Source organism: Salvelinus fontinalis, chromosome 3 (genome assembly GCF_029448725.1).
Source record: "Salvelinus fontinalis isolate EN_2023a chromosome 3, ASM2944872v1, whole genome shotgun sequence".
Taxonomy (NCBI): Eukaryota; Metazoa; Chordata; class Actinopteri; order Salmoniformes; family Salmonidae; genus Salvelinus; species Salvelinus fontinalis.
Genome location: NC_074667.1, coordinates 18,122,768 through 18,142,323, shown reverse-complemented (window position 1 = coordinate 18,142,323; position 19,556 = coordinate 18,122,768). Strand labels below are relative to the sequence as shown.

General features: G+C 43.8%; 1 protein-coding gene across 2 annotated transcripts in view; it reads right to left on the bottom strand.

Annotated features, from left to right (window-relative positions):
• Window positions 1-19,556, bottom strand: part of LOC129840413 (protein MTSS 1-like) — a 136,653-nt gene that overhangs the window by 56,441 nt on the left and 60,656 nt on the right. For both annotated transcript variants that reach the window (XM_055908265.1, XM_055908275.1), the window contains exons 4-6: window positions 10,244-10,328; window positions 8,518-8,609; window positions 7,199-7,273 (exon numbers count right to left, since the gene is read on the bottom strand). In XM_055908265.1, coding sequence (XP_055764240.1) covers window positions 7,199-7,273; window positions 8,518-8,609; window positions 10,244-10,328 — 252 coding nt within the window. The remainder of the gene's footprint in view (window positions 1-7,198; window positions 7,274-8,517; window positions 8,610-10,243; window positions 10,329-19,556) is intronic.

The window sequence follows — 19,556 nt, the reverse complement described above, 5'->3', positions numbered from 1 at the left end:
GTTAGTTTAGCCTGTTATATTTCTCCGGTCATCTTTTCACTCGTTATAGGAGTTACAAACATCATAAAGTAGTTAATTTAAAGCGTTTTATAGCAATTTATATCCGTTTAGTGCGATTTTGGGACATTTATTTTTGCAACGATGTGAAAAGTTGGGCACGCTTTTCAGTTCATCCCGAACGCAGTTGACATTTCCACATGGCAAGAGGACAGCTTTCCACCAAAAGACGATTTCTCCCAAGAAAGGATCCTTTGCCCAAGATACTGATGGAAGAACAGCTCAAGGTAGGACATTTTTATTATGATAAATCGTGTTTCTGTCGAAACATTTTAGTGGCTTAGGACGCCATGTTTTTTGACGTAGCTTCGCTTGGCGCAAACTGTATTGAAAAGTAAGGATAAATTAAAAAATGTAATAACGCAATTGTATTAAGAATTAAATTGTCTATCAATCCCTGTCCACCCTATATTTTTTAGTCACGTTTATGAGTATTTATGTATAAGAGTAGATCACTGTCTAAGTGGCGCAAGGACTTTTTCTTTACCAGCTTGTCTACATTTCACATTGTCTAACCATGATTTTGGTGGCTAAATATAAACATTTTCGATCAAACTGTATATGCATGTTGTAATGTGATGTTACAGGAGTGTCATCGGAAGAATTCTGAGAAGGTTAGTGAAAAAATTAATATCTTTTGGCGATGTTTACGTTATCGCTCACTTTGGCTAGAATCAATGCTGGGCTGCTAATTGCTATGTGCTAAGCTAATATAACGATTTATTGTGTTTTCGCTGTAAGACACTTAGAAAATCTGAAATATTGTCTGTATTCACAGGATCTGTGTCTTTCGATTCGTGTATGCTGTGTATTTTTACGAAATGTTTGATGATTAGTAGTTAGGTAAACACGTTGCTCATTGTAATTATTCTAGTCCATTTGTGATGGTGGGTGCAATTGTAAACTATGCCATCTACCTGAAATATGCACTTTTTTCTAACAAAACCTATCCCATACCATAAATATGTTATCAGACTGTCATCTAATGAGTTTTTTTGTTGGTTAGGGGCTATAAATATCTTAGTTTAGCCGAATTGGTGATGGCTACTGGTGTTGGTGGACAAATAAAAGATGGTGGATTATGCTAATGTGTTTTTAGGTAATAGATGTACATCTTTACATATTGTGTCTTCCCTGTAAAACATTTTAAAAATCGGAAATGTTGACTGGATTCACAAGATCTGTGTCTTTCATTAGCTGTATTGGACTTTAATGTGTGAAAGTTAAATATTTAAAAAAAAAATTTTTTTTGAATTTCGCGGCACTGGTTTTTCAGTGGGGGGGGGGGGGGGGGGTGTGCCGCTAGCGCCACGCTGATCCTAGACAGGTTAATGACCTAAGGCTTGTATTTCTGTGTGTTATTATGTTATAATTAAGTCTATGATTTGATAGAGCAGTCTGAGCGATGGTAGGCACCAGCAGGCTCGTAAGCATTCATTCAAACAGCACTTTCGTGCGTTTTGCCAGCAGCTTGTCGCTGTGCTTCAAGCATTGCGCTGTTTATGACTTAAAGCCTATCAACTCCCGAGATTAGGCTGGTGGAACCGATGTGAAATGGCTAGCTAGTTAGCGGGGTGAGCGCTAATAGTGTTTCAAATGTCACTCGCTCTGAGTCTTGGAGTAGTTGTTCCCCTTGGGTAACGATGCTTCAAGGGTGGCTGTTGCCGATGTGTTCCTGGTTCGAGCCCAGGTAGGGGCGAGAAGAGGGACGGAAGCTATACTGTTACACTGGCAATACTAATAAGAACATCCAATAGTCAAAGGTAAATGAAATACAAATGGTATAGAGAGAAATAGTCCTATAATTCCTATAATAACTACAACCTAAAACATCTTACCATGGACTATTGAAGACTCATGTTAAAAGGAACCACCAGCTTTCATATGTTCACATGTTCTGAGCAAGGAACTTAAACGTTAGCTTTTTTACATGGCACATATTGCACTTTTACTTTCTTCTCCAACACTTTGTTTTTGCATTATTTATTTGAGGCTAAACTTGTATTATATTAAGTTAAATTAAGTGTTCATTCAGTATTGTTGTAAATGTCATTACAAATAAAAAACATTTAATAAAAAAATTATAAAAAAATTGGCAGATTAATCGGTAGCGGCTTTTTTTGGTCCTCCAATAATCTGTATCGGTATCGGCGTTAAAATCATAATCGGTCGACCTCTAGTCTTAGGTACCAGTTATTGTTGCTAGGCAACTTTCAGCATACACACCCCCCCCCCCCCCCCCCCCCCCCAGTGTTTCAGAACCCCTCCTAACACCCACCTGGTGCATTTTGGTTGTGGTCTGATTTTTTTTGTTTGTTCCCCCTTCTGTTTGTGCGACATTATTCGTTTTTCTTGCTGGGGAACGTAACGGATTGGTTAGGGGTATTTCATATCTAGAGCTGTTAAATGCTCCAGGTGGGATCAGTTCAACGTTAGCGGTGCTGGGCAGTGTGGGGGCTAAGACACAGAGATATCCCAGGAATCTGTACTTCCCTCTGATTGCTGCTCTACAGGGAGGACAGCTTCCCACGGCGGCTCAGTGGGGTGAGTCAGCACGGAGGACACTGCACAACCCGTTCTGGTAGCAAACAGGGCCCACTTGATGTGAAACACACCTAGACACACACTCCAATCTCAAATAAGAGGACCCTCCCCAGCATGCAACATTCCCCCGAGGCATGATGTTCCACTCACAGCCACATTCGCTTTAGTATAAAGCTACAGATTAGCTTAATTGCCGCCATACAAGACCACCCATATTAACTGCACCGAGAACTCAAATAGAAACTGTTTGTGTTCTCGGTGGAGTTACACCACATTTCTACTTCACTTTCACAGATTGAAACAAATTAACTAAGTCCCAGTGTACCACATCTGTTTTTCTCAGAGTTTATACTCAATTCAATGAATCTTTCTCTGATTGATTAGGAACTAGGGTAGCATTTGTTCCATGTTTCCTAGGGATAAGAGGGTTTTGTCAAGACTCCCAACACACTAATACTCCCCATCTGACCTCCCTGACCTTGTCTTTGGACCCAAGAGGTCAAAAGTCATCTCTAAGCTCGGGAGTAGAGAGACAGCTGCCCACATTCCTTCAGCGGTTAATTTAGCTAACAAAGCCCGACTCTACTCCACCTGTGCCTTCAACTAACATTCATGCACTACATGCATTTGAAATGTGTAGGCCATTCAAATCTCAGGGTGTGGCCTGTGCATTAGAAACTTAAGGGCATTGTTCAATTTATCGGGTCACTAGGTGATATGAAAAAAAAATCCATGGTGATAATCTAAACAATTATCACGATAACGATATATCAAAGATGACCATGTAAATTTAGCATGTGATATGATTATGATATGGTTATGTAAAACATCCTACTGAACGTGACCAAGAAAAGCAGTGTGCTCCTGTTCTGTTAAACAGCATTTGGTCTTGTGCGTTCAGGTAGAAGATTGTGTAAATATCATGGAATGCTAACCTCTGACAATATATATATTGCGATAACAACAACAAAATGTTATATCACCCAAGACAGAGTTCACCTTTTAACCATGACCTGATTTCAATCACCTCTCCCAGATGAACCCCATGGCACTGGTCTTCAGGCTATAAGAGGTCCTTGTTAACCTAGTGTTTCAAACTCACGGCCTGCGGGCCAAGTGCAGCATTTCAAGCCAATTCAATGTGGCCCGTGGTTGGCCCCTGTTATAAACCAAGGCCTTGGCTAAGGAGGTGGGTTTGGTTAAGGGAGCAAAGAGGTTAGAGAGGGGTCGAAGGGCACCCTAACCCAGATGATGTACACCTCCCCCTCGGGACTTTTCAGCCACATGGCCCATTTCCACAAGAGGAACGACTGCCTGAATTCGAGTCAAGGCTGCACATTACTGGATTTTATTGCACTTCCTTTTTGAACTTCAAAGGACAGTAGCTAACTAGTCAGTGTCTCTCTAAGCAGTACATGCGACAGGGACTCATCCTAGAAAGACAAATACAGCCTTGATCTACGATGTGGCCTTCCTAAATGTACACTTACCTTTACTTATTTCGCTCTGAGCTGCACTGAGCCAAGTTAAGTTACAATGAGTCTTGGCTGTTGCTGCTACTACACTATTCTGGTGGGATTATTCGCTGAACCTCGCCCAGCGGTTAGCCTCTTTTCCAGATACGCTCTCTGTTTCAACATTGTCCAATGGGTCCTTTGTAGGGCAAGGCAGGGAGGGAGGGCAATGCACTGCCAAAAATAATCATGGGACCAACAGACTGACCACGCTACTGAGAGAGGACAACAAACGTGAGAAACAGTGGAAAGGAGCAGGGAAGGCAAAGTATTCATTCAGTTGAGGCGTTGGCGTGTTTATATCGGCCTGTGTTGCAAAGCACCTTTGGATAGCGGAAGAGTTAGAATCCAGCATTTTAAGGGTTTGTGGGTTCAGGCTTCTTCATTTTAATAGGTGGAGGTGTGGCATACTATAAGAAAGCAGGGGCCTCTTGTCTAGACTTCACACGTGCTTGATTGGTGTAACGGATAATGACAATATCCTACTGACACCACTATCCGTCAGCCCCCCGCCCCGCCCTCGACCAGGTGTGTTGCTGCCTGATACCTTCCAACTGCACATTACCACACAATGGGGTTACAGCAATGGGGTTACATTACCCAACAATGATGAAAGACTCAGCACTCTTAAAATCAACAATGTTGAAAAACTCCGTCAAATGTATGTATCGTCATATCAAAACTGCCATCAGACAGTCACCACATTTAAGGTCTAGGCTACATCAAGGGAAATGTACTACTACATAAAATCTTTAGGGCATCTCAAGCTTTCCCTGCCCCCATCATTGCCTCGATGTTTTCAGTGTTTGCCAAGGGGCTAGATGAGATCCCATGTCAACCCTGTTGACAAAAACAATTCCTCTAACCCAGGCAGCTATCCACAAATGTTTCTGATTGAGTGGGGCCAACTCTCAACAGGGGGTGTTTCCTACACTTGTGTGAGGAGGCGCCCCCCTTAGAGACTCTGTCCTCCCTAGGCCTTGTTTATGGGGAACAATCAGGTCACAGCAACAGGCCTGTACAGTACGAGCCAACTACTGCCCTACATTTAGCATAGCTGAGAGGGAAATGGCGTAGCTTCAGCTCAAAACCCTCATGCTTCTGCTCATCTCCCTGCCATTAAAGTGCGCAGTGATACCATTAGCATACTAATCTCTTTCCTCTCAGCTCAGCTTAACAATTCAACATCTTCTGCGCCTCACATACTGCTGGGCTCCCTCTCATCATACGGATCGTCAGATCAAATCCCTCTCCGGAAAGAGAGCTGCTATCTGACGGGCTCTTCACATAGCGGGTGCTAACGATAGCTAACGGGTGCTAGAAATTCCTAGTGAAGTCAAGTATCTAACAAGTCTTAAATTGGGTAAAAGTAGCAGGAATGGCCAGGTTTACAGACATGTTCACCTGTGGAATGACAACCTCAGACCATCAGAGGACAATTATATTAGTTAATCTTAGAACGCAAACCTCGTCTTTGCCTATGGGTGACGGAAATATTGTGTTTGCCTTTAGGTGCCTTGACTAGTTCAAACGACAAGCCTTATTGCGCCTTTAGAAAGACTGCAGTCAAAGGAACTTTTTGTTTTTGACTGTTCTAACCAGTAATGTAGGTTTATGGTTGCTTGGCTACCCATACTCCTTGCTCCGGCCAAACGCTATGCCATGCCCAAGGACGTTTGTTTCTTTTCCGGAATGAGTCTGGATCGGAGTACCTTGGACTGTTTGAGAATAGACCATCTGATTGGTCCCAGAAACCGATAGTCTGGGCCAGAGACAGAACACACGTGGGTAAAGCAGTGTTTTGAAAATTCGTCGTTGGCTTTGATACTCTGATTGGTTAGTGTTGATCCAATCACCGCTGACATTAACAATTACAGTACAACACCCCTCATTTTGATGTCATCACAAACAACTTCAATTATGGCAGTCTCAGACTGAAGCATGTAGCAAACAATAGACCAGTGGAAGAATTCAGTTTGAATTGTCAGGCAAGGTTTATGGTTCTCAAACAAAGAGCCTGTGAAGCCTTGAGGAGATGGTAATATATTATGATAATAAATGCCATTTAGCTGACACTTATCTAAAGTGACTTAGTCATATATACATTTTTCGTATGGGTGACCCCAGCGGGAAACGAACCCACTACCCTGGTGTTGCAAGCACCATGCTCTACCAACTGAGCGACTGAGGACAACACTCTGCTACTGAGGACCAGATGGCGAGTGGTGAATAAGCTATAGAGAGGGCGTTCTGTCAGCTAAGAGAGCAGTCCGCGCAGTCAAGCTCTGAGGAGTGTTTCCAGTCAACAGTTGACCTCAACGCAGCCATAACAGGGCGAACTGGAGGCGTTTCTGCACTGAAGCTCTGAAGTGGGTTGAGGCCACATAATAATGACAGACCTTTCATCGGTGATTGAAGGTGCAAAGTCACAACGACACATGTTCGTCATCCCTCTCCCACTTTCGGTACCCATATTTTCATATGATAGTTTGGCTGTTGCAATACCCAGAACTTGAGGAATAAACACTTAAATTCTCAGAAGACTGAAGCTCATAGTTCAGAGCCATAGGTCCGCCATAGTCATGACATTACCAGCCTAGCATTTAAATGTCATAATGGGCATGTGTACTATCGTGTTTAATCTTTAGGCTAACTAATGATGTAAGACTGTTATTGTCATATCATTTCACATTGGGAATAATGTCTACACCTTTACATCCTCGTAGGGAGACTAAGAAAAAAGTCCTGAGCTAGAGCTAAACACAACCCCAACCTGGCTGAAACTATACCATTTATGGAAGAGGGAAATGGTAGGTGTGGTGAGAAGGTTTGGCGAAGGAGGGGCCCCGTAACAACCGCAGGCATGGAGAAACCACATCATTGTCTCCTTTCACAATACCAGCTGTGGTGAGGTAACCTGACCCTCGGTAATGACTGTTTCGTTGCTCGTTGCTATGCATCACACTCTCCATTCAGGTGTAGTCCAAGCCTTCCCCCAACCCTACATATTGGCCTAGATACGAAACGCCCTTGGCAGAGTGTCACATCACACAGAACTTAGAAAGTTAGAAAGATGCCCTTACCTTTCTTAACTTTCTTCTGTAGCTTGATTGTGTCTGAGGATTTTTTCTTGATGTCTGCTCGGGCCTTCTTGTATTCTGCATTGGGTTGACATGAGAATATGCATCAAGTGCCAGTTAAATAATTTAGACATCTCAGAATGTACACTACATGACTAAAAGTATGCGGACATCTGCTCCTCGAACATCTCATTCCAAAATCCTGGGCATGGAGTTGGTCCCTCCTTTGCGGTTATAACAGCCTTCACTCTTCTGGGAAGGCATTCCACTACATGCTGGAACATTGCTGCAGGGACCTGCTTCCATTCAGCCACAACAGCATCAGAGGTCGGGCACGAATGTTGGGTGATTAGGCCTGGCTCACAGTCGGCGTTCCAATTCCTCCTAAAGGTGTTCGATGGGGTTGAGGTCAGGGCTCTGTGCAGGCCAGTCAAGTTCTTCCACACCGAACTCGACAAACCATTTCTGTATGGACCTCGCTTTATGCACGGGGGCATTGTCATGCTGAAACAAGTAAAGGCCTTCCCCAAACTGTTGCCACAAAGTTGGAAGCACAGAATCGTCTAGAATGTCGTATGCTGTAGCGATAAGATTTCCCTTCATTGGAACTAAGGGGCCTAGCCCGAACCATGAAAAACAGCCCAGACCATTATTCCTCCTCCACCAAACTTTACAGTTGGCACCATGCATTGGGCAGGTAGCGTTTTCCTGGCATCTGCCAAACCTGTGATTCATAACTCCAGAGAATGCATTTCCATTGCTCCAGAGTCCAATGGCGGTGAGCTTTATGTGATTTCAGCCAACGCTTGGCATTGCACATGGTGAGATTAGGCTTGTATGCAGCTTTTCAGCCATGGAAACCCATTTCATGACGCTCCAGACGAACAGTTATTGTGCTGACATTGCTTCAAGGCAGTTTGGAACTCGGTAGTGAGTGTTGCAACCGAGGAAAGACAATTTTATGCGCTACGCGCTTCAGAACTCGGCGGTCCCGTTCTGTGAGCGGTTAAGCCTTTGTAGCTCCTAGACGTATCCCCTTCACAGTTGACCAGGGCAGCTCTAGCAGGGCAGAAATTTGACGAATTTACTTGCTGGAAAGGTGGCATTGTCTGACGGTGCCACGTTGAAAGCCAAAGAGCTCTTCAGTAGACCATTCTACCGCCAATGTTTGTCTATGGAGATTGTATGGCTGTGTGCTCGATTGTATACACCTGTCAGCAACAGGTGTGGCTAAAATAGCTGAATCCACTAATTTGAAGGGGTGTCCACATACTTTTGTATATATGGTTTATGTAGGTGTGTGTGTATGTACCGTCTCCTACCTTTGGCATGGTCCTTGTCCAACTGAGTGGCCACCTTCTTCCACTCCTCAATCTTCAGCTCCAGGGGATTGATCAAGGTATCTGTTAGTGCCCTGCAGTGGAACCCAATAAACAGCTGTTAAATTACAATCACACACCCAGTGGTTCACCTGGACTTTTCACCAGAATGGTTGATAAGATTCAACTTCACCAAATTCAGAATTATCAATGGAAACAAATAGGGGAGGCTATTTTTTTTAGGGCTATGACTGATCCATATAGCTAATTAATTATAATTGATAGGCGGTCCTACAATAGATAAATCAGGTCATCAAAACTACACACCATAGCTTGGGAAGCAAAGCAATTAAACTTAGCATACTCTCAGGTATGCTGTGAACTCCTCTCGTCACATACCCGGCATAGCCAGAGCTGATCAGCCAGGACAGGTTAGCACACAATGAGTGTCTATAAATTGATGACATGAAATAGCACTTTGAACCACTTTCCCCTAACCCCTTCCCACACACACAGTGTCTGGGAGAAAACTAGGCCAAAGTGAAAAAGTTAAGAGATCTTATTAATGAAGCTTATAGGTTTAGCGGGAGTCTGTTAGTTCCCCTTCCCTCTACTATGTCTAACGGCCTATTCAGAGTTGAGCCCTTCTCTGGGATGGGCCTATGTACAGTAGGGTCAGTGGGATCATTGGGATTTTGGTGTCGGTCAGTGTTAATTCCAACTGAAGCTGGGCGGGCAATGACTTGACATTGCATAATGCAATTGAAGAAAGACACTACAGCAATGTCAGAGGCCAGGAGTGATGGAAATAATGGAGGGAGAAATAAGACAATAAGGAATGAGAGACTACCAGGATTTCCACCGAAGAGAGGTAAAGTACAACCTGGGCTATACCCTTTTCCCACTACCATGCCGACCCGAACAGTACTGGCTCTGATATTTTCTTTTCACATGGTTCTAGCAACTATGGTTAATGTGTAACCAGGACAGCATAGTACAGCTTGGCCCGGCTTGGTTTAGTAGTGTGCAAATGGTACCAAAGAGTAACAATCCAATCTCCTACTCATCCATCCACAACCGGAGTCCCATTACAGCTGTGTCCTAGGCTTAGAGAGTACTGGCTGTAGTACAACCGGTCCACTGTGCTGTTTTACAGCTGGACAAAATGTTAATTTGTATCTCATTAGCACACAGAGCAACAGAGAGGACCCTAAGCAGGGCCTGATTGGATTTGCTGGGGCTGAAGTAGGCAGGAATTGTGTTCAGGGTTGTAGAGCAGCGTGAGGCGAGCCGGCCGCCATCCACTTGCCAAGTCAGCCAGGGTCATCCTCCTAGCAGGTGAGAGCTCTCTGTGGTTTTTGGAGGAATGTCCGATACTGACTGAGTTCAGCACACAGGAAAACATATACAAATCACACAGCTGGAAATCCTGAACACTAAGGCCATGCCAGAAACCAATCACTTGGATGAAAATACAGGTCTGAGTCGATATCGCTCACTTTTTAGTGTGTGACAGAAAAACATTGAGTATCAAAACGGCAAACATCTGATATATCAATGTCACGGAATGCTTCATGTCACGTTTTCATGTAATAGTCTGAAATGTTAAAAACGGCAGTAATAATTATGCCCTAACCATAAAATAGGAAACAAATGGGGGGGTTGCCTTAAGACTGTAATACTACATTAATGTCTTCCAGAAACCATGATTTATAGTTCTATCACTTACGTGGTGAAGAGCTTCAGTTTTGACTCGATGCTTCTGTGCCTCATGCACATTCTCGTCAAGGCCGAGCCAATCTCTTTTGTCGCGCCTGGAAAACAATGGAACAACACAGAACAAACCTGTCAATTTCCAAACCATGACAACAATACCATATTACAAGCCTGATGAAGCCAAAAAAAGTTGACCTCCAGCGTTTTTTCTCCTTTCCTGTTAAAGTAATATTGCAAGTATAAATACAGTAATGTGCATAGACAAAAGTGTAAAAAAATTGGTTCTGAGCAAAATAGTTTTTTTTTGTTGACAATGTCGTTTTAGAGAATTCCGCAGTACGCCCAACCAGCATCACAACTGCAGACTGTGTGTAACTTCTCAAGCGCAGGACCTCCACATCCGGCTTCACCTGCGGGATCGTCTGAGACCAGCCACCAGGACAGCTGATGAAGCTGAGGAGTATTTGTGTTTGTAATAAAGCCCGTGTGTGGGGGAAAAACTCATTCTGATTGGCTGGGCCTGGCTCCCAAGCGAGTGGGCGGCGCCCCTGCCCAGTATATTTTAATGGGGTTGTTTTTGTTCATTCAGAAAGATTTGCACTAACTGCCAGTGAGTTCGTTGCACCACGTCGATAGGGATTCGAGACACAAACATCTGTCGAGACACAAACATCTGCTTTTGATTGCACTCATTTATCCACTTAATATTCCCAGCCCAATCCCAGGCAGGCCCAGTGAGACCGTGATGTCTACACTGTACAAATCCACAGTCAGCCAGACATATGTGGGAGAAGACACGGAGAACCCAGACAGATGGAGGCCTTTCCATTCTACAACATTACCACCACAATGACTGTGCCTCAAATGGCACACTATTCACAGTAGGGAATAGGGTGCCATTTGAGATGCACTTGGTGACTCACTGCCCTCTGGGACAGAAAATTATATTCCTTTAAACCACTGCAGAGATATAAATGGTCACACTGCAAATTTATCAGATGTTATATGTTTTCCAAAGATCATTAGGATGTGTCCAGTTTTATGATGGTACATTACTGCAGGAGCAGCAGAAGCAGCATCAGGTCTCCATCTGGACTACTCAAAAGGAGGTTAAAGACCTCAGATATTAGCTCTATCAACCATATGATCTTATTAGGACAACCACAGTACTCTGGTTAAGGCTTGCCAAAACTACAACAGAGAAAACAACACACATTAGTGAGTGTGGGACTTTCACTACTATTGCTTGTGTCATATCAAGCTTACCAGACTTTCGGGACATTATCAACTAAGACTTCCATTGAAGAAAACAGACAAATGGAACCTGCAACTAACATTGGTTCTGCTAACCCAACTGTGGCAGGCTAGATAAGTCTGGAAGCCAGCCAAGATGTGAAAACCACCCTAGTCGATTTCACCCTCGATTAGAAGCAAGGACAATTGGTGCCACCGATGGGGCAACTGAAGTACTTGAAAATGCATTGGGTAATATGGCATATCAAACATGTCAACAACGCAGCACTGGATACATTTCCGCTCTGGCTGCATATGAGTGCTCTGGGTCAGGTATTCATCAATGATCTCTCTGTACTTAACTCCGTTCATCTGTCCCTCGATCCTGACTAGTCTCCCAGTCCCTGTCGCTGAAAAACATCCCCACAGCATGAAGCTGCCACCACGCTTCACCGTAGGGATGGTACTGGCCAGGTAATGAGCGGCGCCTGGTTTCCTCCAGACATGCCGCTTGGCATCAAGGCCAAAGAGTTCAATCATGGTTTCATCAGAACAGAGAAACTTGTTTCTCATGATCCGAGTGTCCTTTATGTGCCTTTTGCTCTGACATGCACCGTCAACTGTGTGACCTTATATGGACAGGTGTGTGCCTTTCCAAATCATGTCCAATCAATTGAATTTACCACAGGTGGACCCAATCAAGTTGTAGAAACATCTCAAGGATGATCAATGGAAACAGGATGCACCCGAGTTAAATTGAGTCTCATAGCAAAGGGTCTGAATACTTATGTAAATACGGTTAAAAAATAACATGTCAAAAAAACTGTTTTCGCTTTGTCATTATGGGGTATTGTGTAGAATGAGGGAAAATTTTATCAATTTTAGAAGGCTGTAACGTAACAAAAAGTGAAGGTGTCTGAATACAATCCGAATGCACACTATTGGGCGAGAGAGAGACTGAGTCACTCCCATCACACAGGGCCCAGTGTAGCTTCTCCAGCCCAGCCCTAAACTGCAAAGCCCTCGTCCTGCCGGCCCAGAGCCTCATAAATAAATAGGCCATTGTAGCATTCTGTCACTGAATACAGAGCACTTCGTATGAGATGGCCCAGTTTGCTGTGCTGAAAGGGAAGATAATACTCCTTTCAGTGATAGAGGAAAACAAGAGGGAAAGAAGGACCCAGCAAACGTTCCTCCACAATCCCTAGTGATGTTCCTCTCTTCTCCCCACCCTAACCCCTGGGCTGGACCGTGCGTCTCCTGCTGAGAACAGTGTTGAGATTATCAGCTGTATGAATGTGTCCCAGTTATCCCAACCTCAATCCCTGCTAATGCTGGATCACCTGGGCCTCTCGCTGGCTCAGTAAGCCAACCTAGTAGCCCTATACACAGCCTCCACTGGCCACCAGTATCAGAGGGGTATGGATTATTATGACCATACAGACCCTCAGTTTCCCCATGGCAACTTTCACAACAAGGGAGATCGGAGAGCGTTGCTAAGGTTACAATTGCTAAGGTTGCAATGCATGAACTCTATGATCTTGTGAGATATTTGTTACATCAGACAGTATGATAGAGTAGCGCAAATGCAAAATGTGCGCTCTGTTCCTTGCCTCAGGCTGCACACGCTGTTCTCTCAATCAAGTGCTCATATTTTCACCCATCAAACTATTCTCAATTTAATCTAGTCTTCACTAATATTTTAAATATGGTTTTGATTTAGAGCAGCTCATTATCAAATTGGCAGGAACAGAGGCAGGGGGAAAAATATGTAATCAGTATGCACTCGAATAGCGAATGGAGGCCGCTTTCCCGCGGGTTCGTTTTCCATCATGCCCAGTAGGCTAGTGTGGTTATTTCACTCCACCCATTAACCAGTTTGAGGAGCATGCATCCTCCCGCTGAGCAATAGGTGATATTCCACCAAAACTCTGTCTGCCATGGGCTCTCCAACCCTGTTCCTGCTGCTACCCAGTGCTTAATTTGGTAAACCAAGTGAAATCTGTTCAGGAACATCGATAGTAACGTTTTCACAACAAAACATATTTCATTAAACTGTTCATAGCCCCTCTCCCTGTATTTTTCAACCATGAGCAATAGCCGGTAGGCTATTTACTGTATAATAGCACTATTATATAAACTCATTTTATTTTTTTTTATCCGGCTATATATATATATATATGTGTTACGAATCCCGCCGAGGATGGTGCCTCTTCCCGTTCGGGCGGCGCTCGGCGGTCGTCGCCTCCGGTCTACTAGCTGCCACCGATCCCCTTTTCTGTTTTCATTTAGGGTTGTCTAATTTGTTTTTGATGGGGTTTTTTTTCTGCGTTTTCCCCCTCTCTCCAGCATAAGGCGATAGCCAAATCGGCATTTTCTGGAATAATGAGCAAGTGGACATTTATTATTTCACCCAGAAATAATCTCTGAAGCGGCTACGCCACACAACAACGGGAGCGTCAAAATACTGTCCAACATAAATAGGACCGAATCCATGACACGTACATTTTCCAACCATTGTTTACAGACAGATTATTTCACTTAATCACAATTCCAGTGGGTCAGAAGTTTACATACGCTAAATTGACTGTGCCTTTAAACAGCTTGGAAAATTATGTCATGGCTTTAGAAGCTTCTGATAGGCTAATTGACATTTCAATTAATTGGTGGTGTGGATGTATTTCAAGGCCTACCTTCAAACTCAGTGCCTCTTTGCTTGACATCATGGGAAAAGCAAAAGAAATCAGCCTAGACTTCGGGAAGAAAATGGTGGACCTCCAAAGGTCTGGATCATCCTTGGGATCAATTTCCAAATGCCTGAAGGTACCACGTTCATCTGTACAAACAATAGTACGCAAGTATAAACACAATGGGACCGCGCAGCAGTCATACCGCTCAGGAAGGAGACGCGTTCTGTCTCCTAGAGATTTACGTACTATGGTGCGAAAAGTGCAAATCAATCCCAGAACGACAGCAAAGGACCTTGTGAAGATCGTGGAGGAAACAGGTACAAAAGTATCTACAGTCGTGGCCAAAAGTTGAGAATGACACAAATATTAATTTCCACAAAGTTGGCTGCTTCAGTGTCTTTACATATCTTTGTCAGATGTTACTATGGAATACTGAAGTATAATTACAAGCATTTCATAAGCGTCAAAGGCTTTTATTGATAATTACATGAAGTTGATGTAAAGAGTCAATATTTGCAGTGTTGACCCTTCTTTTTCCAAGACCTCTGCAATCTGCCCCTGGCATGCTGTCAATTAACTTCTGGGCCACATCCTGACTGATGGCAGCTCATTCTTGCATAATCAATGCTTGGAGTTTATTAGAATTTGTGGGGTTTTGTTTGTCCACCCGCCTCTTGAGGATTGACCGCAAGTTCTCAATGGGATTAAGGTCTGGGGAGTTTCCTGGCCATGGTCCCAAAAGATCGACGTTTTGTTCCCCGAGCCACTTAGTTATCACTTTTGCCTTATGGCAAGGTGCTCCATCATGCTGGAAAAGGCATTGTTCATCACAAAACTGTTCCTGGATGGTTGGGAGAAGTTGCTCTCGGAGGATGTGTTGGTACCATTCTTTATTCATGGCTGTGTTCTTAGGCAAAATTGTGAGTGAGCCCACTCCCTTGGCAGACAAGCAACCCCACACATGAATGGTCTCAGGATGCTTTACTGTTGGCATGACACAGGACTGATGGTAGCGCTCACCTTGTCTTCTCCGGACAAGCTTATTTCTGGATGCCCCAAACAATCGGACAGGCGATTTAGAGAAAATGACTGTACCACAGTCCTCAGCAGTCCAAATCCCTGTACCTTTTGCAGAATATCAGTCTGTCCCTGATGTTTTTCCTGGAGAGAAGTGGCTTCTTTGCTGCCCTTCTTGACACCAGGGCATCCTCCAAAAGTCTTCGCCTCACTGTGCGTGCAGATGCACTCACACCTGCCTGCTGTCCTTCCTGAGCAAGCTCTGTATTGGTGGTACCCCGATCTCGCAGGTGAATCAACTTTAGGAGATGGTACTGGCGCTTGCTGGACTTTCTTGGGCTCCCTGAAGCCTTCACAACAATTGAACCGCTCTTCTTTAAGTTCTTGATGATCCGATAAATGGTTTATTTAGGTGCAATCTTACTGGCAGCAATATCCTTGCCTGTGAAGCCCTTTTTGTGCAAAGCAATGATGACGGTACGCGTTTCCTTGCAGGTAACCATGGATGACAGAGTAAGAACAATAATTCTGAGCACCACCCTCCTTTTGAAGCTTCCAGTCTGTTATTCAAACTCAATCAGCATGACAGAGTGATCTCCAGCCTTGTCCTCGTCAACACTCACACCTGTGTTAACGAGAGAATTACTGACATGATGTCAGCTGGTTCTTTTGTGGCAGGGCTGAAATGCAGTGGAAATGTTTTTTGGGGAGATTCAGTACATTTTGCATTGCAAAGAGGGACTTTGCAATTAATTGCAATTCATCTGATCAATCTTCATAACATTCTGGAGTTTATGCAAATTGCCATCATACAAACTGAGGCAGCAGACTGTGTGAAAATTAATGTGTCCTTCTCAAAACTTTTGGCCACGACTGTATATCCACAGTAAAACGAGTCCTATATCGACATAACCTGAAAGGCCGCTCAGCAAGGCAGAAGCCACTGCTCTAAAACCGCCATTAAAAAGCCAGAGGGGACAAATATGGTACTTTTTTGGAGAAATGTCCTCTGGTCTGATGAAACAAAAATATAACTGTTTGGCCATAATGACCATCATTATGTTTGGAGGAAATAGGGGGAGGCTTGCAAGCCGAAGAACACCATCCCAACCGTGAAGCACGGGGGTGGCAGCATCATGTGTGGCTTGTGCTTTGCTGCAGGAGGGTCTGGTGCACTTCACAAAACATATGGCATCATGAGGAAGGGAAATTATGTGGATATATTGAAGCAACATCTCAAGACATCAGTCAGGAAGTTAAAGCTTGGTCGCAAATGGGTCTTCCAAATGGACAATGACCCAAAGCATACTTCCAAAGTTGTGGCAAAATGGCTTAAGGACAACAAAGTCAAGGTATTGGAGTGGCCATCACAAAGCCCTGACCTCAATCCTATAGAAAATTTGTGGGCAGAACTGAAAAAGCATATGCGAGCAAGGAGGTCTAGTTACACCAGCTCTGTCAGGAGGAATGGGCCAAAATTCACCTTATTGTGGGAAGCTTGTGGAAGGCTACCTGAAACGTTTGATAATTAAAGTTAAAACATTAAATGCAATGCTACCAAATGCTAATTGAGTGTATGTAAACTTCTGACCCACTGGGAATGTGATGAAAGAAGCTGAAATAAATAATTCTCTATTATTCTGACATTTCACATTCTTAAAATAAAAGTGGTGATCCTAACTGACCTAAGACAGGGAATTTTTACTAGGATTAAATGTTGGGAATTGTGAAACTGAGTTGAAATATATTTGGCAACTGTGTATGTAAACTCCCGACTTCAACTGTATGTGTGTGTGTGTGTATATATATATATATAAAAACAGGCGTGTGCATACACACTGTGTATAGGGTGTTTTGAAATAATCATCACCTTAAAAAGCGCTGCCCGTTGTGTTAGGCTTTGAAACAACAATGTTTTTCACTCAGTTTTACTTCTTTGTTCAAATTGATCATTCACAGTGATGCGAGTTTTAAAAGCATGATACAGTTTTGATGAGATTTTCAAATGCATTCGCATTGACGTCAGAGTGGTTAGAGGGACAATAGAGCCCTGAGTCGTTAGCTAGTTGGGTACTACCAACACAAGTCCAGAGTACATAAGAGATTACCGTGATTCAGTGGTCACATGGAATTTTACTGCAGTGATGACTCATATTAAGATATCATAGGCCTGCAGTATAATAGTCTGATCGACACACCTTCAAAAGTTTAGACTTTATTAGGCAGAGCTTGACATTCACTTTTTTAGCCACTTGTCCTTTAGACAAGTAGGACAGATTTTTCTCACTTGTCCAAAATCAAGTCAATTGCCCAAAAAGTGTAACATCATTGTTTGACGCAAGGAATCACTTTACAGAATGAAATGCACTTTTTTTTTTTTTACCAGAGTCAGACAAAAATGTAAGCTACATTCTGCCCATAGGCTTCTTTGCATATTCAAGCCCGGCTCAAAACACAACACTGCCCAATTAAGGCGCACAAGTCACACGTTTTGCCTATTTTAACGTTCAATTGAACAATAACTAAATGCCTCAATGCCCATCTTCCTGCTTTATATAGCAAGCAAAGGCCACATGAATCACTGCCTTTAGGAGCACAGCATTTTCATGAATGGGCTGGTGTGTGCATATGAACTAAGGGGAGAGGAGGTGGTCAGTCGAATTCAAGTGTTCAGAAGTCTGATGGCTTGTAGATAGAAACAGTCAGCTTGTTGGTAATCACAACTCATGCAACCAGTTAGGACGCTCTCTATGGTGCAGCGGTAGTATTTGGAGAGGACCCGGGGCGGCATGCCAAATTTCTTCAGCCGCCTTAGGAAGTAGAGACGCTTTTGCGTCTTCGACAAGAGTGGTGGTGTTGGTCAATGACAAGTCCTCATTGGTGTTGGTCAACGTGGATGTGGGCATGTTCCCTCTGCTTCCGGAAGTCAACAATCAACTCGTGTTTTGCTGACGTTGTTGTAATGACACCACAGCTCCAGCTAACTTACCTCCTCCCTATAGGCCGACTCGTTGTTTTTGGGTTTCAGGCCTACAATCGTGGTGTCGTCAGCAAACTGACGACGTGCAAAGCCACGCAGTCGTGGTTGAACAGGGAGGACATCAGAGGACTGAGGACACACCCCTTGGGGAATCCTGTGTTAAGAGTCAGTGTGGTGGTGTTGCTGCCAATCCTCACAGCCTGTTGTCTGCCCTTCATGAAGTCCAGGATCCAGTTGCAGAGGGTGGTGTCCAGACCCAGGGCTCTGAGCTTGGTGTCGAGCTTGGAGGGAACAATGTTGTTGAAAGCTGAACTGTAATTAATGAACAGCATTCTCACATAGGTGTTCCTCATGTCCAAATGGATTACGGCTGTGTAAATAGCGATGGATATTACATCTTCTGTGGAACTGTTGGAGCAGTAAGCATATTGGAATGGTCTTAATGTGGGCCCTGACCAGCCTCTCAAAGCACTTCATGATGACCAAGGTGAGCGCGATAGTCATTTGGGCATGTCACCTTGTTTTTCTTGGGCACTGGGACGATGGTGGTCTCCTTAACCTCGTCTTAGAGGGAGGCTTCGGTGGGCACCGCACAGCTGGATTGGCCATTGTAGTCTTTTAAAGTTTGTCCTTGCCACATTGTGTCAACAGAATCGAGCCTTTATATTTGTCAAATATAACTGGCTTTTAGCCTACATTTATGTAATTAAAAGTCTCAAACTTTGGCTACATTTTCTGGCGCCTGCCTCATCGGTTTGGACATGAGACTGCAGCCCAGTGTTTACCAACCAGTCGATCGCGATAAACTGGTCGATCTCCAAGGCATTCCTAGTCGATCACCAAACATTTCTGTCAAAACCCCAACGATAAGCCTGAGTTTCTATCCCAGAGACGCAACATTGTGAGACTTCCGGGAACGATTGTGAAGCAGACCAGGTCAGTGTTTGAGAAGTCAATGAGAGAATATAAAAAATCTTCCTTGGGTGTTAATTTTCTCGAAATCTAAAGGCAAAACCTAGAATCGATCCAATGTATTAGGTATTTGAACATGTTATTACTCCAAACTTGTGAAAGTGACACGTTTTTATTTTTTGTCAAAAACAACAACTTTATATCGATTTGACGGCCTGCACATGCGCAGTTCGGCGTGAGACGACTGTTAGACCCGATGACTAACGTTCCCTCAAATTTTTGGGGGCCACTGAGCAAATGTCAGGTCTGCTGAGTGCAAACTTGAACGTTGTGGAAATTCGGTGTAACTTCCAGCGCACTTTTACTGTGAACAGGCTGTACCAGCTTTTTGTTAGTTTTAACATTGGCCATGTAGGCTACTGTGGCGATTTCATCATAATGTAGGCCTACCATCAAAAATAACGGAGAAAATGCACCCAATAACATTTTAACAT